The following is a 27883-nucleotide window of genomic DNA, read 5'->3' as shown; positions in this document are numbered from 1 at the left end:
ATCCATTCTGTGTATCTAAATATTAAACTGTCCGGTGGGATTCATTTAATCACACAAAGATGGATCAATATTAGATCTTCGATATGTTTATTATACCACCATTTCCCAGGTGAAAATATTTCCATCAAAATGTCATTCTGGACCTAAAAGGCAGTTATTGCAACCCAACATCCATTCCTGATTAACATTTAGTAAATGAAGAACAGAATTCATTTTAATTCAGAAAAAAAGGAAAACTCCATGGAAAAAAAAAAGGAAAACTATATTCTTCTAAGAATATAGGCCAAGTTAAGATAATTTTAAAAGTAAGTTCTTTCAAACTTTTAAGGAAAGATAATTCCATGCTATATAAATTATTGTTTTGTATCTTTTCTCTACAGGATATATTTTTTCTGATTATTCTTTTTAGTGATTTAGACTGCACGCTTCCTATTTGGAATGATACTTGGGGTTACATGTAAAACATTTAAAACTCACTTGAACATATATTTGTCTATTTACACCTGGAAGTTTGAAGTGGTATCTACTGGCTCCTTCTATTCAAGACGGGAAAATTAGAAAACTTATTTCCTCCAACTCTTTCTTCTCTGCTTTTGCTGATCTCTACTTGGGTAAGTATCTCCTTCGGGAATCACGAGAGGAATCTCTTGGTTTTCTAAGCATGTTCACAGCGTGTACTCAGACCTAGTTCTACACGGTACTGGCTTAGGAGCTCGACAAGGCTCCTACTGGACTACGACAAGGTTCCTACTGGACCACATGCACCATCCTGTCCGCTGCCGAGATGCTGCGCAGCGAGCAGCCCTCCCGTGATGGGCGCCCGGGAGCTACGCTCTCCAGTGCAGACAACGCCCGGCAGAAACTCCCCTGGCTGCTGGCATGTGGACGGTCTCCCTCAGGGTTGGAAAATAACAATCTCGGAAGCTAAGCAGGGTCGGGCCTGGTTAGTACTTGGATGGGAGACAACCTAGGAAGATCGGGTGTTGTAGGCTTAAAAAACAAACAAACTAACAATTGCTTGGCCCTGTTTTTGTATGTTCTTGATTATTTTTGTAAAGAATGGGAGTCAACTCTCTCTTCAAATAAACAGTTTGCCCCCAAATCTCTACGATTATATTGTATAGGCCTGGTAAAAATTCGTAGTTAGAAATTAACTTCACTATATGTGTTGGACGAGTGGGGAGGAGAGGAGCCTGAGAGCAACTTACTAAAGGCGAATAATCGAACCTGTCATTTTTACATTCTCAGCTCACTGCACTACATACACACTGCATTGCTCTTCTTAGTTAAAACCTTGCCACACAGGAAAATCCCCAAATTCCAAAGACTCCCGTTGTCACTGAGTTACCCCGATGTCCCTCACATTGTGCACAAGTTCCACTGTCAAAGGAGAAAAATAACGGGGCTGAAGCTGTCATGAACCTCCCGATGACACGAACACCCTCAAACATACACCCACATGGAAGCAATGAGAGCAGAGCGCCGAAACCTTCTCTCCCCGGCCCAAGGTCACGGAGCAGGGCTCTCGCGGACCCCACAGCCTAGGACCCCTGCGCTTCAAAGGCGGGCGCTGCAGGGCGTGACCTGCGAGAAGACTGTCGGAACCCAAGTGGTGTTGAGAAACACACAATTCACTAACACGGAAAACCCTTCTTTTTCTAAAATCAGACAAAAGAGACCTTCACGTAGCACCTTCTTAACCCGTGTGATCTCAAGACCTAGGTGACATAAGTTCAGTCTCTGAGTAATTTACATCAGGAACTAATGCAACAGTAAGATAATCGATGGTGAGTATTTCAACAGAATGTGCATGAGTTTTCCAAGTGACAATTAGACTGAAAAAAAGGTGTCATTTTTGTTGGCTCACCAGTTGTACTTTTGTTCCAAGGAAGTTCCACCATAAGTTCTAAATAATTTCTAGTCAGAGCATATTCTGGCATTGACTGAGGCATTTTTTTGAGTCTGTAGGGAAAGAATACATAACAAACACGTTCAAGAATGAAGAATTCCATAAAAACAGAAAAAGCAAGCTTATCTCCATTTCTTGGCCAGATATACACATTTGGTTAATCAAATCTAAGACAGTTTTTAAAAATCTACTTAATAAAACATTTATTTTATTATTTTGTTTGCAAATATGTTACGATAAAACAAAATATACTTATAAAACAAAAATAGATAGATACCTGCAAACTGGGGGCGGGGGTGGGGAACACTATGCCTGAGTCTGTCCTGGAAATACGGCCTTATCACTGTGTCTCACAGGGGGAGTCTCGAGTCACGTTACCCACTGATTTACTTGTAACAGTAAGGTTTAAGTGCCTAACCATGCATAAAACAGTAATTATATATATATTTTTACACCAGAGATAAAGTCAGCTCATAAAAGCAAGCTAATGTCAGGTATTTAATAAAAAGTGCAACTTCTCAAATATATGCAGTGATTAAAGTCTTCTGTACACCACGGACGTGCTACATTCGTGAACGAAGGTCAGAGTCAATATGCAACATCCCTTAACTACACTTACTTACTTACTGGGAGCCTCAGAAAGTCAAATCTTTAGTTAAGGTCATTATAATTCCTAATAAAAGGAAATGCAATATCGTGATAATGTTACAAGTACGTGAAGAAAATACTGGTTTTCCATTTAACTCAGATTACCCAGAAAATGTAATCAACGCATACACTCTATTCCGTCATCAAGGTTTCCCTGTCGCTTCTCTTGCATGAAGAGACACCGACAGTCCCTGCCCTCTAGAGTTTGTGATCTGAAGGAGAAACCAGGGACCTGGGATGCACACAACGTGCTGGGCGAACGTGTCCAAACTCAGGGTGGCCCACTCGTTCAGACAACGAGAGGCAGCTGTGACAGCGGTCACCGCCTGTGAGGCGCACCACACACTCCGCATCTCAGAAGAAGATTCGGGACAGGGGTGTCAGCTCAGGAGTAACGAGAACATGTTAAGGATCAGGTTCTGGGTGACGAAGGGAGAGGGAAAGGCATTCCACAGATCGCCGGTCTCCCCCGAGAATTCGGGAAGCTGCGGAAGGCGAGTGGACAATGCAGAGATGAGATGGGCAGAGCGGACGGCGCCCACGGCCGCATTAAATGTGAGAAAAGGAGAAAGATCAGAGTGTCGGAAACAAATCGGTCTGTGATCCTAAGTGGCACACGTGTGGCCACGAGAGACAACTTAACATTCACGAGCAAAGAGCAAACCCTACGGAACGGGCAGCTTCCAAGTCACCGTTTCATCTCTTTGACGCAGACTCTGTGGGCCTGCTCCGGCATGCTGGATGCTCGGATTTTTTTCTCCAGCATGATGATGTCGTCGTTATCTTCATCCTCATCCTCGTCCTCCAAAGTGCCGGGGATGTGTGTGACCCTCCTCATAGGGCGGATCGCTATGACCTGAGGCAGACAGTATGAGCGTAAAAGCATGTCAGCATAAGCTGGAAACGGAGTCCGTAACTACACAGAAGGCTCCAACCGACGGCCAGAGTCTAACTCTTTAGGGACTGAAATCCACAATGATAACTGAAGGGCAGGGCGCAGGTGAAGGCAGCGGAATTCAAAAAGCAGATCAAGGTCAGGTGGCCACGGCTCTTCAGCATGTGCTCCCAGCGCCACGCGAGGGGAGAAATTCAAGGAGCCGGCTACCGGAAATAAGGTGCGCATCCTGGGATCGCCTTTCTTTGAGCTACCGCTGCAGCCACTGTTGTCTTGATACACATGAGCGCCCGCTATTTCGTAACCGAATGCATCTCGTTTTCCGTCCTACATCACATTTCCTAACTTCTCCACCGCTGGCTCCGTTCTCTCTGACCCTCACACACAGAAGTTGTCCTTTCGAAGCACCTGCTCTCACCTCTGGTCCCTTCCGGCTAAGTGCACGCTCTCTATTCCCTCCTGCGATGTCCTGCTTCCCCAACAAGTGGCTCTCACCGCCACTCCCCCTCTTCCTTACCAATCACTTTGGTGATGTGGGCTTCGTGCTCTGGCTTTTGTCTCTATCAGGCTGAAATTTTCTTTGAAATCCAACAACCATATTTGAAACAGCCATTAACAGCAGTCCCCAACCTTTCTGGCACCAGGGACCGGTGCTCCTATGCGAATCTAAGGCCTGGTGACCTGAGGCGGAGCCGAGGCGGTGATGCCGCGCTAGGGAGCGGCTGTAGACACAGATGGAGCTTCGCTTGCTGGCCCACCGCTCACCTCCTGCTGTGCGGCCCGGCTCCTAACAGGCCACAAACTGGTATCGGTCTGCAGCCCGGGGGTTGGGGACCGCTGTTTTAAAATGACCTATGTGCTCTTTTGAAATTCTCAATCGTCAACATAATAATTAAACTCCAGCCAATATTGGAGCAAAATGAGATACCAGTATTTAATTCAAAAGCCTCAGGATTTATTTTTTAACCTATGAAATTACCTATTTAATACATTCGGATATAAAAAGTTAAAAACACAAAGCAGTAAACAAAAATGTAATGTTATAAAAACAGAAGTAACAAGTTTCTACTTCCATTCTTTCATACGTTTAGCAAATGAGATTAATAAAATACTTTAAGGTATGAAAAACTTAAAATGAATTTTAGAAAGCGATAGTAAAAAAAAAGGACCTCACTTATTTCACTGTTGGGACGAAAGTATTTCTTTATGCAGTTTCGCCCCCAATGCGGACAGAGCACGTCTCGGCTCTGAGGGGAAGGATGAGATCGTCTAGGCTAACCCCAAATGTTACCCTGTTTCCTAGATTTTCAAATAACCGCCGCTTGTTTGATAGCTTCCCGGAGCAACTCTGAACAACGTTCTTTCTGAGCAGGGGAAACACGTCCTGAGCGCAGACTGCGGCTCTGCGTCTCCCGATGCACAGCGCGCGGCCAAAGCGAGTAACCGCATTCACGACCTGGTTTCTCGCCAGAAACCATTCGGATCCGGGCTGTTTTGCCTGAAACGGCTCGGCGTCCTGGACGCTAAACCCCGGAGCGGCTTCTCCCTCTCTCTCGTTTCCCTCCTCGGCCTACTTTCCTGCTGCTTCTCAATCCCAACAGGGAGGGAGGCTTCACTTCGCTGATGACCACCATCAAGACTCTAACACTGTTTTCAACCCCTCACTTCATCTCTGGCAGCCTCTGGAGAACTGTCATGTCCCCTCCTGTCCACTTCCTGATCTTAGCTCTGCCCAACAACAGGAACATCAACAGTGCCAGGCAGACTCAGACAGACGCCATCCCGCAGGGAAGGGTAACGTGTGATGATGATGAAGGCATCACCAACCAGTGGGCGAGTGGAAGGTATTCGGTGACGTTAATAACTGTGGAGAGTCACAAATGAGATCTTTGGCGTAGCTGCTGTCCTCAGCTCGTTTACAGGGCAAATTCAATTACATACGGGGTGAAGAGCTAAATATTTTTTAAAAATCGACTGAAGGAAAACTAAAAGGAAAGGGATATTTATCAAATTATTGGAGGATGGAGGACTCTAAGCTTCAAAGACAGGGAAAGACTAACAGTTGGACTAAATGAAAATGGAAACTTTAGAAATTAAAAACAAAAAAGCCAAGTTATGGCGCAACACAGGGATACAGTCCTTGTAGGAAACAATTTTGTAGTATGTTAGTGTTAAGTCTCCTTGAAAAGTTATACTCAAAGACACTCGTGGCGGTTGTTTGCTGATTTTTAAAATACAGAAAACACTGGAAACAACGCACAGTGTTTGGCAAAAAGAGAAATGGCCTGGTCAATGATCTCTTTTGATGATTACCGAAACAAGGCCAGAGGATGAGAAAATGTTTACATGCTTAGGAAAAAAAAAAAAAAGATCCAGGACCAAAGGGAAACAAGGCAAAATTCAAAATCTGATCAGTAACCTGAGAGGTAAGAGACAATGAACAATTTTTGTTCTTTGTTCCTTTCTTTATTCCATTTTTTTCTTCAAAAAAAGAAAAGAAAAACTGCATGTCACATCGCTAAAAACAACTGGGAACCTGAACAAATAGGTTAGAAGAAATACTTACCCGCTTCTCGTCATCTTGCTTGTGTTTTCTGGTTTTCTGAAGCAATTTCAGGCCCTCGATTTGCCTGACGAGCAGTGGTATGGTCATCTTGAACCGTTCCTCCAGACTCACGGCGTCGAGAATCTACAGAAACGAGCCAGTCAGCAGCCTCTCTCTCTCAGAAGCACACGCCCCAAAATCAAGACAGCAAGTCATAAATCGTTAAGTGAGCAGACGACCCCCTCGGTATTCACAGCTACACTAACGGCTAACACGCCCAATCAGGTATAGTAAATAAGTGAGGTTGCCTGACATGGAAAGCAGAGTCCTAGAAAAGCCAAGAAAAAAACGTACCTTGAGTTTTCATTTAAAAATGAAGCCATGTGTATCATCCCAAGAGCAAAAACAAAATACATTTTATGTCAACTCTCTGTTGACATAAGAGAATTCTTCTCTTAAAGCCCAAAATGTGTCTATATATTAGGCCTAAACAAATTCTAGGTTTAAAATATCAAAGTTTACATAGACACTAGAAGCACTTTTAAGCCCACCACCAGCATGTCCGAGTCGCCGACGTGCCCCGTCCCCTCGTGTGACAGGCCGTTGGTGCCCACCGCCAAGATGCTCTGGCACCTGCTCCTGCCAGGCCAACTGGATTCTTGTTTATACACGACCCGTCTGTATCAGCTGCACTTGCTATTGTAACCGCTGGATTTAAGTGTTAAATAAACTCATACAGTAAGGAGGGTTGTTTCAATGAAAACTAATGTAAATCTTCTAGGAAGATTCAAAAAAGCAGAGGGCTTAACAGTGCTATAAAAATAAGCGTGCGAGAACTTTTATGGTTCGGGGGGAATATGCAAATCTAAGGTTTTGCACTTGGATTGTTTTTCAAGTGTCTTTAAAACTCCTTTCACTTTAAACTGAAAATCACAGATAATGCATCACAGGTGTGGTTTACATAAGACACACCGGGAATTCTAATCAAGTGGCCGGTATGCACGGGAAAGGTCACAGCTCCACGTGTTTGAAAAAGTGTGACAAAATATATGTAGATGTTTAGGTTAAATTAAATATCTACCTTTTCAAAATTATTCTCTGCTTTAACTTCTTCCGTAAATTGACAAACTACTGGTAGTGATCATGCGAATAAAGTATACAAAAATGTAAAGGCACCCCCTTCAAAAGTCACCTTGAGTGTCAAAGCAGCAGAGCTACGTGGGGGGTCTCCAGTGCCTCTTACGTGACCCCCCAAATGTACTCACGATCTAGGCCGCTGGGGTGGGGGTGGGGGGTGGGCTGTACCTGCAGCTTCTCCTTGTCGCTCGTGCGGATGATGGCTGTCAGGATGTCCGGCAGAGCCTCCCTTGGGAGGCTGTCTAAGAGGCGTCTCAGCTTAGCGACTGCCGGGACGGACATGTCCAACATGTCCACCAGCTATAAGAGACAAACAGACGTTTCTGAGATCTGGCATTGTTTCGCACTTAACAAGTCAGACTGTCATACAGGTTCCGTGTCTGGGCCCCAGAATCTGTTTCTGAAAGATCACTGATTAACAGTCCAGACATTTTACATGCCTCAAATAAAGGAGAAGTATTTTCAAAATGTCAAGTAGAGTGAAAAGCAAAAATGGCTCAAAAACATAATACTAATGTTTATAAAAGGCTTTGTAAATTTGTGACTTTATTTTCATTGTGAAAAAATATTAAAATTCATAGAAAAGTCGCAAAAGTACAATAAACTCCTATTAGCTTTCCCCTGAATTCACCAATTTTTAACATTTTGCCACATTTGCTCTCTTTTTACACACGCACACGACACACACAACACACATACACACAACATACATACTATTATTGCTGAATATTTCCAAGTAAGGTGCAGTCTCTTTCATGATCACAGTATAATTGCCAAATTCTGGAAATTTAACATAGTTGATGCCATGTTAACCAATCGGTAGCTGAAATCCTGTTTTTAGATGCGTCGATTAACTAGAACCTGAGCGCTGAAGTGAACGGTTTTTATAGAAGTGACTCTCTGGGCTCAGAGCTGAATTAAGTGACTGTGCTTTTGGGGGTGGAGGAGATGGCCAGGGGAATGTTAAGAGGGGTAAGCGCGAGGCCTGCTTTCCGCACGGGGACGGTCCTGGGGGCCACTGGCAAAGGGGCTCCTTCTTTGGGGCACGTGGCAGGACTGCTTTCTCGCATCCCCTGAATTGATAACGTAGCTATGAGTATTGTCTTGTCCCATGAAACATGGGGGGAAGTGACAGTTCCTTCTGGGCGGAAGCGTTAAAAGCCACCGAGAACCTGGCCACACTTCCTTTTCCTGCTGCTGCAATAATGATAGCATGCTAAGGTCGGTCTGTAGCCCGCCTGGTCCCTAAGTGATGCTGGCGGGTAGATCACCATACCCGTCAGTTTGAGGCACGAAGGGTGAGTGAGCAACGCTCCTGCGTTATGTTATGTGACTGAGATTCTGGAGCATACTCGACACAGCAGACCTTAGCCCATACCGGCTTCTTCACAAATGGCGAACCAAATCCTCGTTTAGCCATCCTAATAATACGCTAGTAATAACCAAACCTCTCCAAAAACACTGTGATTCAGGAACCTGTCCATCGCCTGACTGAGGTCAAAGGCACTGACACACAGTTATGTTCAAGGTGGGAGAAGCAGACAATAACATTTGAAGACTTTCTCCTGGGAATTCATCCTAAGACACTAGAACAGTTAAAACTCATCCCCTGCGCACTTCACGGGGTACAAACCATTTGCTAGACATACTCTGATGCTCAGTACGGGACGGCTAAACAGGGGTGAATTCGAGTTTGGCGGGGAACACAGACCTGTAGGACAGTACACTGAGATACGTTATGGCATTACGGTACAGGGATAAGCATAAGGGACTGTGGAGGCGCTAGGGGAAGCATAAATCGAATTTGAAGATTCCGAGAAAAGCACTCCCAGCAGAGAGGACAGAAGGCAAAGCCATCAGAGACAGGACACAGGGCGTGACGCTCTTTGATGCGCGGTGTGGCTGGAACCACGGGCACCAATGGCCGGAACCGGGGCTGTGAAGGCCTTACCGCTCCGCTGAGCAAGCTGGACTCTGCCCGCAGCCAGGGAAGTCACCTGCTCAGGGGAGACACGTGGCCGGCACTTAGAAAGGCTCAGTGAGCAGGGCGGGTCAGAGAGGGAAGAAACTGGAGACCAGTTAGGGAGATACTGAGAAAGGCTACTGACCGCGGGCCGCACAAGCAGCTGTGGACGGGATGAAAGAAAAGCATTAATTAAAAACGATCTTAATGTCTAAAAAGAGGAATCATGACACCAGGGTGTCCCGATCTGTGGATTTTGTAGAAGTTCTGAGTGTGAAAAGTAGACGGGGATACGAAAACACGAGACTGAGTATGGACCGAGACCAGACCGGAAGACAAGCCAAAACTAAATTAGATAAATGACGGTAGGAAAATATATGGTGATGCTCCTCTCTGAAAATTCCTTTAATGCCTTTACAAAATCTTGACACGTTTAAAAGTTTGTTGATTCAAAGTGGGGAGAAGTAAAAAACCAGATGCCGGAAGCTGCGAAGCCGTGTCGGGCAGAGGAAGCGCGACCCAGGGGCTGTCGCCCAGGAGAGGGGAGAGGAACTGTTTCTCGCTCCATGCCCTCGCTCCCAAGCAGCACGTCACTTAATCCAGTTCTCAGGCTGAGGTTTCTTTCTTCCGCATAAATTCCTCCTTTCAGCCCTCACAGAAGTTATAGCTCCAAATTTTCTATTTTTCTTTCGTCATCCACCACACTAGAAGCGTCACTTCGAATGCCACATCGGGCACGATGGCCACGGGCTGGGAATGGGCCCCACACGCTTTTCAGGGATCAGCGGTGTTTACCGTCAGGACCTGGAGGCGCCGCTCGGCCCCCACACGGATCCAGCTGTCATCACCGGGTCAGTACGTGACAGAAAGTAAAAACTACATTTTATCATTTATTCCAATAAGGTCTGACACCATATGGGGTGACGGGAGCTTTTTCTGTCCTACCTAGAGTTAACCCAAAAAGCCTAGAATTAAGAAGTCAAATACACCTAACGTGCACCTCCCACCCGGCATTCTAGTGGCCCAAGGTTTAGATGACACTCAAACTCGAACTACCCTGGGCTTACTCTTCCACAGTGACTGCCAGGAACCATGTGACCTTGACTCCTGAACCAACATAACTCATACAATTCGGTGCCTAGAGAGTCTAGTGACAAACAGCTTCTGTGCAGTATTCTAATTTTTGAAATTATTTAGGTTCAATAACGATCTGGTTTGGAGATGCTGGATGTTACAAGGAAAGCTCTAGAAATAGCCTTTGTAAAAACATTAGAACGAGTTGGCTCATGTGTCTTAGAACGATATAGGTACAATCCCAGGCAAACGCAAGCTGAAATGAATATATTATAATCTATTATTAAATCGTTTAAACATGCTGCCCTAAAACCACCCAACAAGTTTATCTCTTAGGGCAGCAAAGGAACCGAGGGAAAAGTTTCAAGGAATGAATGAAGGCGACTCACTTGCACGGCGTACTTGTAGAACTGCTCCGACAGCTCACCCAGCTCCGCCCTCGTCTTGCAGGTGCTGGGGAATTCCTCCAGCCGGTCCAACTGCTCCACTTCGGCAACCGGGTACGGCTTCTCCTTCAAGACCTGTACGATCTGGAAGCGGCACAGGCCCGTGACCAGCAAGGTGTAGTGGGGCTTCGGCCAGTTACTACCCACGACCTGAACTGCGAGCGCGGCCGTCCCGATCCTGCAACACACACACACACACATGGTGTCGGCATCACAAGTGTTCCATCTGCCAGCACAGAAACAGCTGCCTTTTCTGAGACGTTAGTTAAAAAGCAGAGAATGTTATTGGTCTAGTTCATTTAGCATCAAACACATGGTCTGTTAAGTCACTGTGGGGCAAAGCGGGCCATCTTATTCTAATTAGCAACCCTTTTAAGAATTAGGTAGAACTTCCTAAACATTTGCATTATTGAAGCATAAAAGACATAAAAGCGGTTGACGATTACATAGCTTAAATTAATTCTGCCAACTAGGAATGAGGCAATCTTATACCGGAATAAACATTAGCACTGTCAACAGATTTAAATGTAAACAGCAAGACATAAATCAACCTAGGAAATCTCCGTTCCAATATCAGTTTGCTACTAACATCAAGCCTGGATTTTTCCGCAATCAATCTATGAAACTGCTACATATCTACCTTACCACAAACGGATGTCAAATCTGCGAATTAACACATATGCCCTTGAATACTGGATTTCTAAACGTGAGTTTAAATCCCAGGGGCCACACACTGTCGCAGACTGAGGCGAGTTAAAGACCCACATATATCTAGCAGGTATGGACCTAACCCTGTTCTAAGTGGTAACTGCCTCACCTGATACTAGTTGAAAAAGTTATATTTTATTTAAATCTTAGCTTCTTATCAAAACACACAATCCTGACCAAGTCAGGATTAATTCACAGAAGGGCAGTCTCATCCAAACTAAGCCAAACTTATACAAAACAGAAAGATCAACATTCAGAAGACATTTCCAGGTCTCAAAATGAAATTGCATTTTCTCCCTTGGGTCATAGAAAAGATTACAATATCGGAAAAGAAACTAGAATTAGAGGGACTAGTGCTCTTGACAGCCTGGGAGAAAGCCGAGACGAGAATACTGCCCCCGCCACCCCAAACGTGCTGACTCGCAGACAGACACAGCACGCGGCACCTTAGTGAGTTCGCTTGCTTCTGTATGTGGTTGATGTGTGACCACTTCCTTACGAGTTATCTGTCCTCTGGCCACCTTTGGCAACCCTCTGCACGTACTTCGCTGAGCTGTATACATTCTCCTTTACCACCTTCCCAGTCCTATCATGTGTGCAGGGGATAAAAATCGATTTAAATGATAACTTAACCCAAAGGTTAAGAAGATAATTTACTGGGGAAGAAAAAGATCTTATGCTTTAAAAACCTGAGATGATGTAGCCATTATCTATTATTGAGTAATTTGTGTTGTGGCTGGTTTTCTTCACTCATTAATCAATAGTAGATTACATCTCCCATTTCCTGAAAACAAACTCAGATTGTGTGAGAAATGATTAGAGACCAATTAGAGACTGCACTCACTGCAGATGACATTCATCAATGCTTACACAATGCAGAAAAGAGTTCACAGCTCTGGCTATAAGAAGTATCAACAGAAACCGGATCCCTCACCTGTGGGGTTCACGAACTGGAAACCAAGGAGAAAGCAGAGGGAGATTTAATTATTTGGCTACATCGCGGATTTAAAATAAGACTAAAAATGAGTTTTTTGATAAATCAAAGAACTTTTGCTAACTGGGAAAGGAAGGTGTTCCAAACTGAAGAGACTGTTGCATTTCCGTGACGCTTCTCCGAAGGAGACAAAATAGAGAGAGGTTTTAAATACACTAATTGGTTCTTCCTTGAAATCATTTATACTCGACTAGGATGCACCCCTCGCAAAGACACACATGCTCTATGAAATGGGAGATTCTGTTTCAAGCCAGAATAGAAACAGAACCTGACGGAAGACATTTTGGGTGAAAGGTTCTGTGAAGAAAAGCCTGTGTTTAATGTTATTTTAGACAAATTCTCTCGCATACTGGGCTTTCGGTTTCACCTCGGAGATACTGTAGGTTCAGTTCAAGTTCACAATAAAGCGATCATTGCAGTAAAGCGAGTTGCACGTTGTTCGGTCGCCCAGTGCATGTGACAGTTGTGTTTACACTACGCTGCAGTCGATTAAGTGTGCAGTAGTGTTGTCAAAAAAAAAACCAGTGTGCACACCTTAATTTGAAAGAACTTTCTCACTAAAAAACGCCATCCATCACCTGAGCCTCAGTGAGCCACGCCCGTTCTGCTGGTGCGGGTCCGGCCCCGCCGCTGATGGCCGCTGCCCGGCCGGGGTGTGGGGGCCGAAGTCCGGGGCATCTGCGCCAAGTTCTTGAAACACGGCGGCAGTGAAGTCGGCCTCGCCGACTGACCTTTCCTCCCTCCAGCGATCTGTCTGCAGCGTGCGACGCTGTCCGACAGCATTTTGCCCACAGAGCTACTTTCAGAACCGGGGACAGTGCCCCCGAGCCCGGCCGCGGCCTCATCAACCGCCATTACGTGACATCCCGAGTCCCTTGCTGGCACGTCCACGGGCTTCGCCAGGCGCAGGTTCCATCGCGAGAAACCACGTTCCTGGCCCACCCGTGAGCGGCGGCTCCTCACCGCTCAGGCTCCGTCAGGAGGCCGCAGCAGAGCGGTCACACCTTCCCCCCACCTCCTGTTCCAGTTCATCCGCGGCTTCTGCATCCGCGGTGACTTCCGCACTGAAGTCTGGGGCCCTCGAGGTCATCCACGAGGGCTGGAATCAGCGTCTTCCACACTCCTGTTCGTGTTGACGTTCTGACCTCTTCCCATGAATCACGCATGTTCTTCATGGCTTCTAGAATGTGGAATCTCTTCCGGGGTTTCAACTGACTTTGCCCAGATCCATCAGAGGAACCACTGTCTGTGGCAGCTGCAGCCTTACGAGACCTGCTTCTCAAATCATAAGACTCAAAAGCTGAAGTTACTCCTTGGTCCGTGGGCTGCGGGATGGAGGCTGTGTCCACAGGCATGAAGACTACATTAGTCTTGTGTCCGTCGCTATCAGAGCTCATGGGTGACCAGGTGACTGGCAGTGAGCGACAGTATTTTGAAAAGAACCTTCTGAGCAGCAGGTGTCAACAGGGGGCTTAAAATACTCAGTGAGCCATGTTGTAAACAGAGGTGCTGTCACCCAGGCTTCGTTGTTCCATTTACAGAGCCCAGGCAGAGTAGATTTGTCAGGATTCTAAGGGACCCGAGGATTTTCAGAATGGCAAATGAACACCGGCTTCGACTTAAAGTCACCAGCTGCGCGAGCCCCTGCCAGGAGAGTCAGCCTGTCCTCTGAAGCTCTGAAGCCGGGCACGGACTTCTCTCTGGCTACGAATGTCCCAGGTGGCATCTTCCAGCGCAAGGCTGCGTCGTCCGCATGGGAAATCTGTCGTTTGGTGGAGCCGCCTTCATCCACGGCCTTAGCCAGACCTTCTGGAAAACCTGCTGCTCCCCCGGACTTCCGTTACGGAGCCGGCTTCTTTCCAACTCAGCCCCGGTGACGCAGCCTCTGCCCGCTTCAGACTCTTCCGCGGCGTCCTCAGCCTCGGCCTCCTTGGAACTGAAGAGAGCCGGGGCCTCGCTCTGGACGAGGCGGTGGCCTATGGGACCGTTGTGACTGGTTCCGTCTTCTGTCCGGGCCACTGGAACCTTCTCCGCATCAGCAGTCGGCCGTCCCGCGTCCTCTTCAGTCGTGCGATCACCGAGGAGCGCTCTTAATTTCCTCCGGGAACTTCTCTGCGTTCGCCGCGTGGCTGCTGGCGCGCGAGGCCCCGCTGCCGGCCTGTCTCGGCTTCCCGCGGCCGCGCTGAGCGTGGCCACCCTGGCTTTTGAGTCCAGGTGAGAGACGGCGACTCTTCCTGTCACTCCAACACCTGGAGGCTGCCGCAGTGTTATTCTCTGGCCTGATTTCAGCACTGTCATTGTCCCAGGCACCAGGGAGGACCCAGGAGAGGAGAGACGGGGAACGGCCAGTCGGCGGAGCAGTCAGAACACACGCAGCATTTATTAACTTCACTGTTATATGGGCAAGGTTTGCGGTGCCTCAAAATAATTACAACACTGATACCATAGATCACTGATCACAGATCAGCGTAACAAGTATGTTAATAATGAAAAAATTTAAAATACTGCAATAATTACCAAAACGTACACAAAAAGGGGAAATGAGCAAATGCTGTTGGAAAAATGGCACCAACAGATCCGGTTGATGCAGGGTTGCCACGAATCTTTAATTTGTAAAAAACACAGTATCTGTGAAACGTAATAAGGCAAAGTATGCCTGTATATAAAAACAGAAATTAAACAAAACGTTCAATTAATCTAATACTTTCTTTCTCATTGTGATACATAACAGACTTTGTATCAAGTTAGTCATCTTTCTAAATGTTCTAGCTCTTCTATTAACTCGTGCTTTATTAGGCATGACCAAAAAGCAACATTTTGATTTTGCGACAGATACAAATGTATACATCCAAATGACTGCTGTCCCTTCCTTTCAGACAGGATATGTACACCTTAATAACTGTGCTATTTTATGGTTCAAAGAAGTTTTGAACCTCCTAGCTGGGATCCACCTTCAGAGTTTTAAAATCCTGTTTTAATCTAGACAAAATCTTACATCAACGGGTATGATTTGCGCAATTTGGAAACTGACTTAAATGAGTTTCAAGAATATCTGAGAGCCACCAATTGTAGTGGCACCAAAAAGCACAACTGGAAAAAGCAGTTTTCCAAGAAGAGGATATTATGTAAATATCTAGTTTATATGCTAAACAAACACTTGCTCTTTTTTTGTTTTAACTTTAAAACCCTCCATTTTTCTCAGCCTCCTCAATCAATCTTCTGAGTCCTTTCTGTAATGTTGCTGGTTCAGTTCTGCTCATCTTGAAAGAATATGGGGCCTCCTCACCCTTCCCCCAACCTCCACTTGTGAAACCTACATTTAAAACCACTGGTCTGGGGACTGATCACACCACTAACGTGTCGATGTGTTGCTCTGCAGTTTACACGAGGCTTTCATGAGTATTATTGTACTGTCTTCCGCCTTTCGCCGGTGAGGACAGTAACACTATCCCCTTATATGAATGAGTGCCTGAGATTCGAAAAGGGTGAACAAGTTAGTTATCCACAAGTTAGTCACAAGGATGTTAAATAGCAATAGGGGACCTGAATTAGGTTTTACGACAGATTTTACTCTTCCCATCAGAACGGACAATATGAATTCGTACCTATAAGAAGTATAAACTTATTAACATAGCTTTTAAACAGTTGAGCTACTGGAAAACACTTATTACTTAAGAGCTAGTGTTTACATTTTGATGATACTTATGTTCCACCTTTCTGAGAAATAACCACTAAAACATCCTTTTCGTTTTGCCTTATCTTCTTAAATATTTGATGATTTCTGGCAAAATTTAACGTCATGATTCATAACGATTTAGAAAAAAGGAAAGCGTCTCTTAGAACAGCCTTGAGTTCTACAATAAACGAGGCTTCTGTTGCTATAGGATTTCTGATTCTCACTCCTGTCTTAAAACTTCATTTCTGAATATAAGAAATGCCACTTGTAGATAACTTCCCTTAAAAAGAGTAAATGCAGATTTAGGAAAACCTAAAGAGAACTAATCGTTACATACTTGTTAATATCAAAGATTAAATTTTTAAGTCTTGCTATTATCTGGTAAAATTTCGTTAATACCTAAGAATGCTAATAGAAATAGGAGTAATGCCAGGACAAAGAGTTGATCCAAATTATGAAACTGTACATCTGCTATATATAAAACATTCATTTTTTGTTGGACCAAGGCCAATGAAAGTGTTGGGGTCTCGGAGGCGAAGCAGCAGCCGAAAAATGAAGAGGGATTGTGAAATCAGCACTACAAGGAAATGAAGCCGTGTACCCTGAGGACAGGAGGTTGGAAGGAGACAGGATGACCCTGTGAAATGCATACGCGGAGTTCACAGGTAGTGCTAAATTATTACACATTTCACTAAGAAAACAATGGGTCATTCAGGAGCCATTAAAAACACAATCCAATTAAGAAGGGTGTCCTAAGGTGCCAAGTTCTGCCCTGCAGGGGCAGTCAACAGCTCTTCCTTTAAAAAGGCTCCTGGTCAGGCAGCACGCTTGTGCCCTAACCCACAAGAAGGGACTGCTGTTCAAAAGGCTGGGGAAGCGGTTCAGGTAAGTCAGCCTCCGGCCAGGAACACGGGGGTGGCGGGGACCAAATTAACTTCTGCTGCTCCTGGAGACGGAGGCAGTGTCACCTGGATGGTATAGAGGAAACAAGGCAGGAGCAGGGCCCCTCACCTTCCCTCTGGCGAACGACTCCCAACAGGAACAGGTAACTGGGGATGGAAAGATTTATGTATCAAACAGAATAATGTTACGAATAACTCAATATTTGTACTATGTAAAGTTTTAGAAAATTTTTTGAAGAGCGTTTAAAGGTCATATTAGAGAAAAAAGACATTGGAACCTAATACTGAGGGATATGCAGTACGATCTTTCCACATAGACTTCTCAAGTAGCAAACGTTATTTCTAGGAAAACTGGATGGTCTGGTGGGTCCTTATAATGCTGGAATTCTATGAATTTTCAAAATATGTTTTCTAACTTAAATGATTAAGTTTACATTGCTATTCCTTTAAAACATAGGCAGCAATATGAACATCAAAGATCAGATTATGTATCATCTGAATATTAGTGATTGCTTCCAGGCAGAATTTAGAATTTAGTTATTATTTCAGAGGAATTTACATAAATAAAAATGCCTCCAAAACCTGGCCAGAATAATACCCACATATAGTCACTCAAACCTAAAATAACTAAAATTATTAAAATTTTTTTTTTGGAAATTGACACTCTACCCATAGGTCATCGCCATACACTTACGCACAGTAGAAAGAAAACATCTAATGATGGTCGCCCCTAACAGACAACTAAGTCGCTGGGCACAAAGAGTGAAAAATTATGGGAGGAATAAGGTTTACGAAGTGGGGTCACAGGGAAACCAGAGTCCAATACAGTTTGTCAGAGTTTACTGAAACTTGAAAAGTATCCAGTTCCATGCAAGCAATAACCAAAGGTGCCTTGAGAAAAGCGAGGACTGAGAACGGGCTGTTATGGTTTGTTTGTTTTTGTTTTGGGAGGGGAGGGGAGAGGTACCAGTCTCCACTGAGAATCTGAAGAAAGCTATGGACGCTCCTTTAAAAACATGTATATAGTCACAGGTTTTGGGTAAAAAGAAGGCTTTCTTAACCTTCCTGAGATCCAGCTAGGGTCAGGAATTCCTAATTTGAACAAAAGATAATTGCAGGTGAATGAGGAGCTCTAAGTTGAAAACATCTCCAGAAGGGTTAAGGGTAGGAGGTGGAGCTCGCCAGGTGAATCTGAGGATAAGCACAGCATTGGCTGAGAGCATGCTGTATGTACCAGCACTGTCCAAAAGAAATATACTATAAGCCACATACGTAACTTTGGTAGCCATACTGTGAAGTAAAAAGAAACAGGTGAAATACTAATATTTTATTCAACCCCAAAGAGCCATAATAGTACGTTCCCAAATTTACTCTCTATAAAATGTATTAATTAATCAACATTCTTCATACGAAGTTTTCAAAATCTAGTGTGTATCTTATACTTACACAGCACGTTTAGGGTGACCACCTCCCCCACCCCACCCTACCCTCGGTTTGTCTGGGACTGGGGGGGACATAGGGCTTTCAGTGGTAAAAACCAGAGCAGTCCCCAGCAAATGGGGACAACTGGGCACTCTAGGATCTCAATTTGGACCAGCCACATGCGGCCTATAGTACGGGGCGACCCAGCCGTGTATCTATCGAACAGGGCACAAAGCGGATTAAACGCATTATTTTCCTACGGCCTCACAGCCCACCTAAGAGATGGATGCCGTTAGGTTCCAGATTGCAGATGACGACAGACGGGCGCAGGCTGGGTCTCTCTCACCCAAAGTCACACGCCTCGGGTCGTGTGTAGGGCAATCTATTGGTAAGCGTGGGGCCTACGGAGAGACATGAGAGGATACGGAGAAAGAGCCGAGATGAGAAGCTAGGAAAGTTCCAGAAAGGAGACATGGCAAGAGGAGGGGAAGAAGGGCACCTAAAAGTTAATGGATACGGGAAGGAAAAGGAGAAACCGTGTGGAGCAGCGGGTGACTCAGTTAAGGGGTCAGGAGCGTCGGGGAGGGAGGGGAGGAGGGCCGGCGGGAAGGGGGGACAGCGAGGGCAGGAGGCGCAGGGTCCGAAGACCCGGGGGACCGAGGGGCGTTCGGATGGAATTGTTAACAGCGGCAGTTAATCGCGGCGTTTCACCACCTCGTGAGTCAGCGCCTCTGACGGTCACGAGGCGGACACCTGTCACCCCACTTGACGCGCGAGGAGCCCGAGCAGGCCGCCCCAGCCTCGGCGTCCCGGGGCCGCGGGCCGGGGCCGCGGGCCGGCGGGGGCCGCCGCCTACCTGTGTAGCGGCGGCAGGTCCTGCGCGTCGCTGGCCGGGTCGGGCGTGTTGGGGATGACGCCCAGGATGGTGCTCTGCAGCGACGTGCCCTTGAGCAGGCGGCTCCGCACCAGCTGCAGGTTGCGCGGCGAGTCCACGCTGGTGCGCATGGTGGAGCCCGGCAGCAGCACGCCCTCGTGGGTCAGCAGCAGCGGCAGGCGGCTGGGGATCTGGATGGGGCTCACCGACGACATGGCGACGGCCGTCCGCGTCCGCCGGTCGTCAGCGGCCGCCGCACTGACAGCTCGGCGCGTAGGGCCTAGCTCCCGGCCGCCGGCACTTCCGGTCCGCGCTACGGCTCGCGCGCAGGCCCACACGCCGCCGTTTCGCGCTGCCGCCCCGCGGGGCCGCGGAGTAAGGCGTGCCGTAATTACGCGAAAAGGGGCGCACGCACCCCTCCGCGACCGTCGCCTCGCCGGTCCCGCTCCTCTGCTCTCTCCTGAGGCTCGCCCCGAGATCTCTCTTGCGCTGCGTTCGGAAAGATGACCGTGTGTAATCATAGCTACTCGAAAGGTTTTGGACTTTGAATTCGAATTGATTTTAGATGCACAAAATGTTGCAAAAATGCGGTAGAGTTCCCATACGCCTTTCACTCAGCTTCACTCAGCAATCATCTCACATAATCAAAGTTCAAGTATAACTACCGGAAATCAGCGTTACTCTTGTCTACAACACACACCTTACTCCGATTTTGCCAGTTTTACCTCTAATGTCCTTTTTCTTCTGGTCCACGCGTCCCCTTTCCATTCACCTGTGATGTCGCTTCGATCTTTATTTTTCTTTTAAAACGTTGGTGCTTAAAAGCGTTTCGGTCTGTTATTTTGTGGAATGCCCTTCAATCTCGGTTTATCGGATGTTCTCATGGTTAGAGCAATGATAGGTATTTTTGGCAGGAAAACCACAGAAGCGATGTGGTCTCCTTAGTGATACGTTATGGTAAATTGTCTTACCGTGATTTTGACCTAGATTCCTTGGTGAACGTGGTATCTGCTAGGTTTCTCCTCTGTAAGTTACTGTTTTTCTCTTTATAAGTAATAAATATCTTGCGGGGAGTTTTCTATTAATTGGAATTCTACTGTAAAGTAAAGGTGCCCCATCTCTCTCATTTATTTACTTAATTATTCGGTTATTTATTTATGTTTATATGGACACGTGGATTTTTTTTTAAGGGTTATAGCCCTATCGTAGCATGTATTTTGTTGCTTGACTCATTTCCCATCTGGCTACTAGGAGCTCCCGCACACTGAGATTTGGCCCAGGTTTAACTATAGGTGGCAGGGGGGACAATTTCACCAACTATGAAGTCCAGCAGTGCTCTCAGAATCCAGAGGAAAATGGAAGGTTCATTCAGGTCGATGGGCCTTTGTTGAGGGTCCGCTACGTGCCTGGCCCTGAGCTAATTATAGAGGGGCAGACAAGGTGACATAAAGCAAGATCTTACCCTCGAGCATCTCTTGGCCAGGGCCACAGTCCCACAGATGGCCGCGTCTGATGCAGGGCAGATGGAACTGTGTGTTCTATGTGTGCAACAGACAAGGGAAAAGGCATGGCGGGTATACTAGGTGCTGTGGTGTAGACACATGTGCGAGTACTTCTGCCTAAAGCTCTCCCTCTGACGTGACCACATCTTCTTCATCCACTAAACAAATGTCTTTTGACTAGCGACTATCTGCTGGACATCATTTTAGATGCCGGGGATACATCAGTGAACAAGACAGACAAGTTTCCTGCTTTCATGGAGCTGACATTCTAGTGGGGAAAACACAGTAAGCAGGGAACATAATTGCGTATAGTGATAACCCCTTTAGATGGTCAGAGAAGGCCTCGCTGAAGTGATGGCATTTGAACTGAGCTTTGCACCATGAGGAGCCAGCAATGCAAAGATCAGGGGTGGGAGCAGAAGGGGCACGAATCTAAGCAGAATAGGCAATGATTGCAAAGGCCCTGTGGCTGGAATGAATTTAGGATGTTTAAGGAGCCTGTTTTCTAGAAGCTGCTGAGCTTAGCAGTACCGAGAGAAGCCATCCAGTACGGCGAGATCATAAAGGGGCTGCGAAGGAGTTGGGGTCTTACTGTAAGCCCGATGCAAGCCATTGGAGGTTTCGAGTTGCGCAATGACATTATCTGGCTTACGTTTTCCAAAGATCACTTTGGCTGCTGTGTGGAGAATAGAATGTAAGGGCTTCAGATCAAAAGAGGGGTAGTCAGTGAGCAGGCGGTTGCAGCTGTCCAGGCAGGAGGTGACGATGACATAGGCCAGGAGCTGTGGAGTCAAGCTGTGTTTGAATATAGCTTTAACAGAATATGCTGGTGGCTTGGACATGATGAGTAAAGAGTGGCAGTTGTCATGGATGTCTCCTCGATTGGGACCTGGGCCTCTAGGGCTTTGAGAGAAGTTCGGCTCGTAGCTGAAGGTGCCAGGCACGGCCAGCAAGCTCTGTGCCATTTCTCTGCACGTGCATGTGCACCCTGTCCTGAGACAGACTCTGGGGGTGACACAGAGATAACATACGCATGGCCCAGGCCCACAAGCTTACCTTTTCATGAAGGTCTCTCCCAGGGCGAGGGGGAAGGGGCTCGTGTTTTGAGGCGCCTAGTGTTTTAACAAAGAACTTCACAAATCATCTTACAAATTTCGCATTGTATATTTTTAAACACTGAGGTTTAACGCTTTTAACCACCGCCACCAACAAACCACATAAGCGTTCTATTCACATAGTGATTGCTGGGTTTATTTTTTAAAATACCAGTTCATCCTGTGCGATGGACGGTGTGGAGTGGGGGTGGGTCCATCGTTACGTTGCTTGCCTGGTGAACACGTTCTTTCAGTCCTGTCACTGTGTCCCCGTGATGGGGTAGGTCAGCCCACTTGGTAGGACGTCAAGGAGCTAAAACGTGAGGCCGGTCTTCAGTGACCGTGTGGTTCTCCTACTTGTAACAAGTTCTGTACCTCGTTGACTCACTCAGCCGTCGAATGTTTATTGAGCATCTGCTATGTGCTGGGCACCGTTCTCTATTCCCAGATGCATCTGTGAACAAGACGACGGGTTTCAAAGAGCTTACATTCTAGGGACAGAGAAGAAACAAGCCAACGGAGAAATACATGGCGACTCCGGAAGGTGATAGGTAAAGAAACTGTACTAGGAAGAGATGTAGGAGGTGACAGGGACAGGGGTGCAGCATCGAGTAGGGTCACTGGGAGGAGGTGGTGGGAGGAGGTGGCATCTGAGCTGAGTGAGACATGAATAGCGAGAAGGGGACGGGCCCTGCAGGGAGCCGGGAAGAGAATGTTCTTGGCAGAGATTAGGACTAATGCAAAGATGAGTGTAGGGAGGAGCTGGCCGGTTTCCAGAACAGAGGAGAAGGCCAGGCGCTGAGATGTAGGGTTCAGCAGTTACCAAGCTGGCCAGTGAAGGCCCCTGGAAGTGACTGGAACTAGCAGAAGGAAATGAGCTTAAGAGCAGGGAAAGTTAACTAGCACGAGGCACACACTCACTGGAAGCGGGGAGTAAGGGCTGCCCTCAAACTCCGTCAGGGCCCGGCTTGCGGGGCGCTCTGCCCCCTCACCCTGGGCTCCTCTGGCCTTGAGCACTGACCACAGTTTACTTTGCCTCGCCCTGACCCCCAACTTCACAGGCTGTTTCATCATCCGCAAATAGCCCATGTCTAAACCAAGTTTGTAATCACGACTTTTGCCCCCTGGGGTTGACGAGGACGCAGGGCTGGAAGCATCTCTTTCCTGTCTGCTGTATTCCCATTCGTGACCTGGTCTCCGGCCTGACCACAGCGTTGGCCTCGCCACCCTTGAGAATGAGTAAACTTAGCTCTCACTCCTTCCTCAGAGGAAGCTGGGAGGCCAGGGAACTTCTCGAGGACTGCCAAAGGAAGTTCTGGAGGGAATTCCCCTGGCCAGGCAAGGAAGAGGGGGTGGGCCTTAGAGGGCCGGGAGGTGGCCCAAGCTAACGTGTGATTGAGCTCCAGTTACGCTGAGATTTGTGTTCTGCAAACATATCCATCACGCGTGTTCGCATTTTCTTAATTTTCGTTCGGTTTACTTTCCTCCGTTATTAGTTCCCTGGACAGGCCCCACACAGCCCCACTTTTGAGGACATCATTGCATCTGTCTGCGGGCGTGCATGAATGAACCGGGCTGACAAATCCCACGGTAGCTGAGAGAGGAGAGGACATCTAGTTTCTTGAATGGGTCTCTAAGAATCTGGTGTTCCTCACGAGCCCCTACTTGCTGGTTAACGAGGAGGAAAGAAACTGCTTCGTCATTTAAACAGTTCCTTTAAATAATGTTCAGTAAAGGCTCAGTCTCAGAGCTGTCGCCTGGCAGAGGAGAGGTCAAGCTCCTGGGCACAGTGGCCTCTTCTCTTCTGACCTTCCCCAAAGGATGTCTTTTATTCACCTGGTCACTGCCTGCCCCGCTGTCACGGGAGGGTCTGCTGCAAGCCTTCAGCAATGCTTTTTTCCGCTTCCTCGTGGCCTGGTGATGTCCCCAGGGTCGCTTGGCCTCTGCGGCCACTATCGTCCCCTCCAGGACCCTCCATGCCCACTAGACACCCTCTGCTGAGCCTTTGCTCACTTTCAGCCACTTCTTGTCCCCTCTGCACCTCGGGGAATCTGACCCCCGAGCCCCCCACACACGGCCGCCCCCTCCCTCGGCCCCCGCCCCGAGCATTTAGGAGTGAATTGAGAGAAATGTGGGCGAATGAAGAAAAAGGCACCGCATGTTTTCCAGACGCTACAGTGTCTGCTGGAGCCTGTTCGCTCTGCTTCAGGGGGACCGACTCCCAGATTCTCTGGGAATTTGAGAGCCCAGTTGTTAAACACAAACATTATTAAAATTAAGTTATATAAACTGACAACTAAATATACTCTATCAAAGACAGAGGTAATGCTCAAAATTTACCCTTCCTAGTTATTTTATTTCATTTTACTATTATTTATGCTTTTGAGGTTGTTTTTGGTGGAAACGATGCCCAGTGACGTCTCACTAGACATCTCCTCCCGGCTCCGTGCTCAGCGGTCATGTTGGTGACTTGAAGTCGACCGTGGTGGGAATATTTTCGCCACAAAAATCAGCAAAGACGACACATCAGGGCTTGTTTTGTCATTTTGTCGATTGTCTAGGCTTAAGAAATAAATGCAAGAAATGTCAACCACACAGATTCAGTGGACGAGTGTGCGGCGCCTGGAGCCGTGATTGTGAAGCGTGCGCGCGCACACACACACACACATACACACGAAACCCAAGAAACAAAGAGAAAAAAACAAACGAGAAAAATCTCCTTTTTGAAAACTATTCGCCAGAGTTAATCCCGTCGCTGGCAACAGGGGGCGCTCCAGCCGACGCACATCGTTTCATTTTGCTCTTCCTCGTCCTCGCAAAGCAAAATGTCAGGGCGACCATCAGGTTGGAACCGCACTCATTCGCCAGCCGCGGCCGGGCGAGAGTGACCGACACATCTTCACCGACGCGCCGGGACGCAGCCCGCGCCGGGCCGCATGCCTCGCGGTCTCGAGTCTGCTGATCCGCGCTGCTCCCCAGCCCCATTGCCTGCACCAGGAACCTTCGCAGAGTAAACGAACTGCCCAGCGGTAAACACCGTCCTCCCCCTGGGGCCCCCTCCCCCCGAGTCATGGCAGCTTTGCTCTAGCCGTGTCTGTAAACGCGCTAGGCGGCTTCCCGGCTGCAGAAAAACCAGCCTCTTGCCAGAGGCTCCGACGAGGACTTTGCGACAACCTCTCTTACCCAACACGTCACCTGCTCTCTCTCTTTTCTTTTCCATCAGCCTTGGCAGGTCCACTGCGAGGCCAGGGGCCCGCGATCTTGTGGCCTGGTACCTTGCTGGGGGGTCTTCCCTATAGGCTCTGCAAGAGAATTCCAGAAACCAAGTCCCCCAGAGTGGGCTGGGATTTGCCGAAAGGAAGTGGGGTGGGAGGGAGCAATTTGGAGACTCTTCTCCCAAGACGGCGGGCTAGTCTGCGAGTCTGTTTACTCGAAGCACAGTCCAAGATGTGAACGTCAAAAGCTTCATCCGAACACCAGGGCTCGCTACGGAATCTGCCAGGCCCAGGGCAAAGTGGAAAAGTGGGGGCTCCTTGTTCGAAGTTACGAAGGATTTGCAGGCGGTGATGGCAGAGCGTTAGACCAAGCCGAGGCCTTTCTGAGCACGGGCCCCTGGGAGGCACCGGTCATACCCCAGACGCTGGCGGCGCTGTCCACCTTCTCTCTCTGTATGTCCCTTAACAAATATGCCCAATTACCATCCCCTCTCCTGCCCCAGGCAATGGCTGTCCTCATACTCCGACAGGTAAAAAGGAAAAGCATATTAATATACTTTTTAAATGTCTTGGTTACTTAAGCTTCCTAAATTGTACCCACACCCACTCCCCTGAGTCTGCGAAAATCAAGAGTTAGAGGATGGCAGAATCACATTTCTCTCAGTCATTTATCCATCCATTCATCATTTATTGATTAAACACCCGCTATCTTCCTAGCTGTGTCCCAGGCCCCAGGGATTCAACAGTGAGCAGAACAGATGCATCCCTGTCCTCTTGTGTTTGGGCGGGGGTGGGGGAGGTTCTGTTTAGTGCAGGAAATGAACTCTAAACAAATAACGATTTACATAAACGCACAATTACAAACCGGGGTAAGAGAAGCAGCTTCGTCTCATAAGCGGGCTTATGGCGCATCGAGAAAACGACCTGGACCGAGGCTGCGGGGTTGGGAGCGGGTGGTCAGACAAGGTTTCCCTAAGTGGTCTTGGGCTGAGGCCTGAGTAAATGTTTTAAAAAAAGGGAGAGGGAAGAGCAGGTGCTGTGACAGCGCCCGACCGGCTCCTGACCCCCCCGCACGCCCCCCGACACGCTCCCTACAGGGGACGTTCTTGACTCCTGGATGCTCCCGGCTGGGTCTAAGCTGCTCCTACCTGCTGCCTTTTCAGAGTCTCTGATCTAGGGGAACAAAGAATTGGCAGGACAACTGAAATGACCAGGAAGAGGACGTATTGAGTCTCCAGGTCGTCTGGTGACCTCGTGCATCTCACTTGGATCTAGGCGATGACACGGTTTCCGGACTCGGCTATGTAAGTAGATCATCAGAATGCCAGGAAACAGATGACAGGGGATTCTCGATGGTCGTAAATGACGTCAAAGAATTTTGTCCCATACTAATCCAAGCTCGATTTATTTTTAATGGACCTCAGGCTTCTATAATTAGATGAATCATAACCCTCGGTCACGACACACCTACGTGGTTCATGCATATGTACGTAGGCGCATATGTAAGTACGTATCATCTATTACCTGTTTATATATCTACTTGTAAGAACACCTGTAAACCCATCACCAGCCCTCCAGCTTGAACCTCCACAATCACGAACCTTGGTTTTCTCCTCTCCTTCCCCAACTCTCCCTACCTGCAGTAACCATATCCTGAATCTTTTCCCATCCATCCCTCGCTATGCTAAGGTAGCATTATTTATTCTATATGAAGTCCTAGAAATGATAGAACTTTTATATTTCAGTTGTTTCCCACTTTATCGAAAGGGTAACATGTAATATTTTGGGATTTACTTTTTTCCTTGCTGGTTTCTTTTTAGTAAGCTTACCCTCAAGGGTGACCTGGCCTCACATTCTTTGGGGGGACGAACCATAACATCCTTCGTTTTTTCTACAGTGTTGGTGACAGATAAAAATCCAGTGACTGCGGGCCAGGGCAGGGACCCGGTTGTCCTGACTCTCGGCCCAGTACTCATTCAGTGCCTGGCAACCATCGATTGATTGACTGATTGATTGATTGATATTGAGATATAGTTGACATATGACATTATATAGTTGACATATGACATTATATTCCTTTTAGGTATACAATATAATATTTGATATTTGTACGCATTATTAATTGATTACCACAATAAGTCTAGTAAACATCCATTGCCATACGTAGTAACAATTTTTTTCTCGTGTTATTTTGAGATCTCCTCTCTTAGTAACTTTTAAATATACCACACAGTGTTATTAACTATAGACACCATGCTGTGACTTACATCTCTGCGACTTATTTATTTTACAACGGCAAGTTTGTATCTTTTGATCCTCACCTACATGAGCTATTTTTCTTTTAGATTCCTCATATAAGTGAGAACACACAGTGTATGTCTTTGTCTGACTGTGGTAGCCTTTCTTTAGGAAGTTGGATGTGGAAAAATCCATCTTTCTTGGGCGGCTGCTTCAGGACAGCATTTCTGAGGTCTGAAACTGATGCTCTTTTGATTTTTCTCCCCTAAGAAAACTTACACTCATGAAGATGGCTCCTGGAGCCAGCAGACAAGGAAGCCTGAGGCACCGAGGAGGGCGGGTGTCTTCTCTTTGGAGAAGTATGGTGATGCCTTGAAAACCATGATCCCCTTCCGCCCCAAGCCAAAGTGAGTCCTGAGGGGGTGGTGAGGGGCATTGAACCTGAGACCCTCGCACCTAGACCCCTCCCAAAGTTTCCGTAGCTATGTCCTGACACAGTCATGTCACCCACCACAGCCACATACTTCCAGAGAAGCCCAAGACACATCAGAGAGGCAGTCAGCACATTCATTCATCCGTTCATCCATCCGCCCATCTTCCATCCATCCATCCATTATCCATCCATCATCCATCCATCCATC

General features: G+C 47.2%; 2 protein-coding genes and 1 long non-coding RNA gene across 4 annotated transcripts in view; 2 read left to right on the top strand and 1 right to left on the bottom strand.

The window, feature by feature from the left end:
- The window catches only part of LONP2 (lon peptidase 2, peroxisomal), a 63537-nt gene extending 44027 nt beyond the window's left edge, over positions 1-19510 (bottom strand). Inside the window, exons 1-6 of one of the 2 annotated variants that reach the window (XM_039880804.1) lie at positions 19176-19510; positions 10561-10795; positions 7303-7434; positions 6019-6141; positions 3250-3413; positions 1868-1962 (exon numbers count right to left, since the gene is read on the bottom strand). In XM_039880804.1, coding sequence (XP_039736738.1) covers positions 1868-1962; positions 3250-3413; positions 6019-6141; positions 7303-7434; positions 10561-10795; positions 19176-19408 — 982 coding nt within the window. In that variant the 5' untranslated portion in view covers positions 19409-19510. The remainder of the gene's footprint in view (positions 1-1867; positions 1963-3249; positions 3414-6018; positions 6142-7302; positions 7435-10560; positions 10796-19175) is intronic. The other variant, XM_039880803.1, reaches the window with a different exon arrangement.
- Positions 17575-23403, top strand: LOC120617244 (uncharacterized). Its single transcript, XR_005656840.1, has 3 exons — positions 17575-18707; positions 22238-22340; positions 23286-23403. It is a non-coding gene; the product is annotated as an uncharacterized LOC120617244 (long non-coding RNA).
- Positions 23404-26210: 2807 nt separating this feature from the next.
- LOC120617382 (ATP-binding cassette sub-family C member 11-like) overlaps positions 26211-27883 on the top strand; it is a 36566-nt gene continuing 34893 nt past the window's right edge. The window contains 3 exon segments of the mRNA XM_039881085.1: positions 26211-26262; positions 26265-26308; positions 27513-27649. Coding sequence (XP_039737019.1) covers positions 26211-26262; positions 26265-26308; positions 27513-27649 — 233 coding nt within the window.

The sequence above is a fragment of the Pteropus medius genome, unplaced genomic scaffold, assembly GCF_902729225.1.
Source record: "Pteropus medius unplaced genomic scaffold, Ma_sr-lr_union100, whole genome shotgun sequence".
NCBI lineage: Eukaryota > Metazoa > Chordata > Mammalia > Chiroptera > Pteropodidae > Pteropus > Pteropus medius.
The sequence above is the reverse complement of the archived record's forward strand: the minus strand, read 5'-3'. Positions and strand labels throughout refer to the sequence as shown.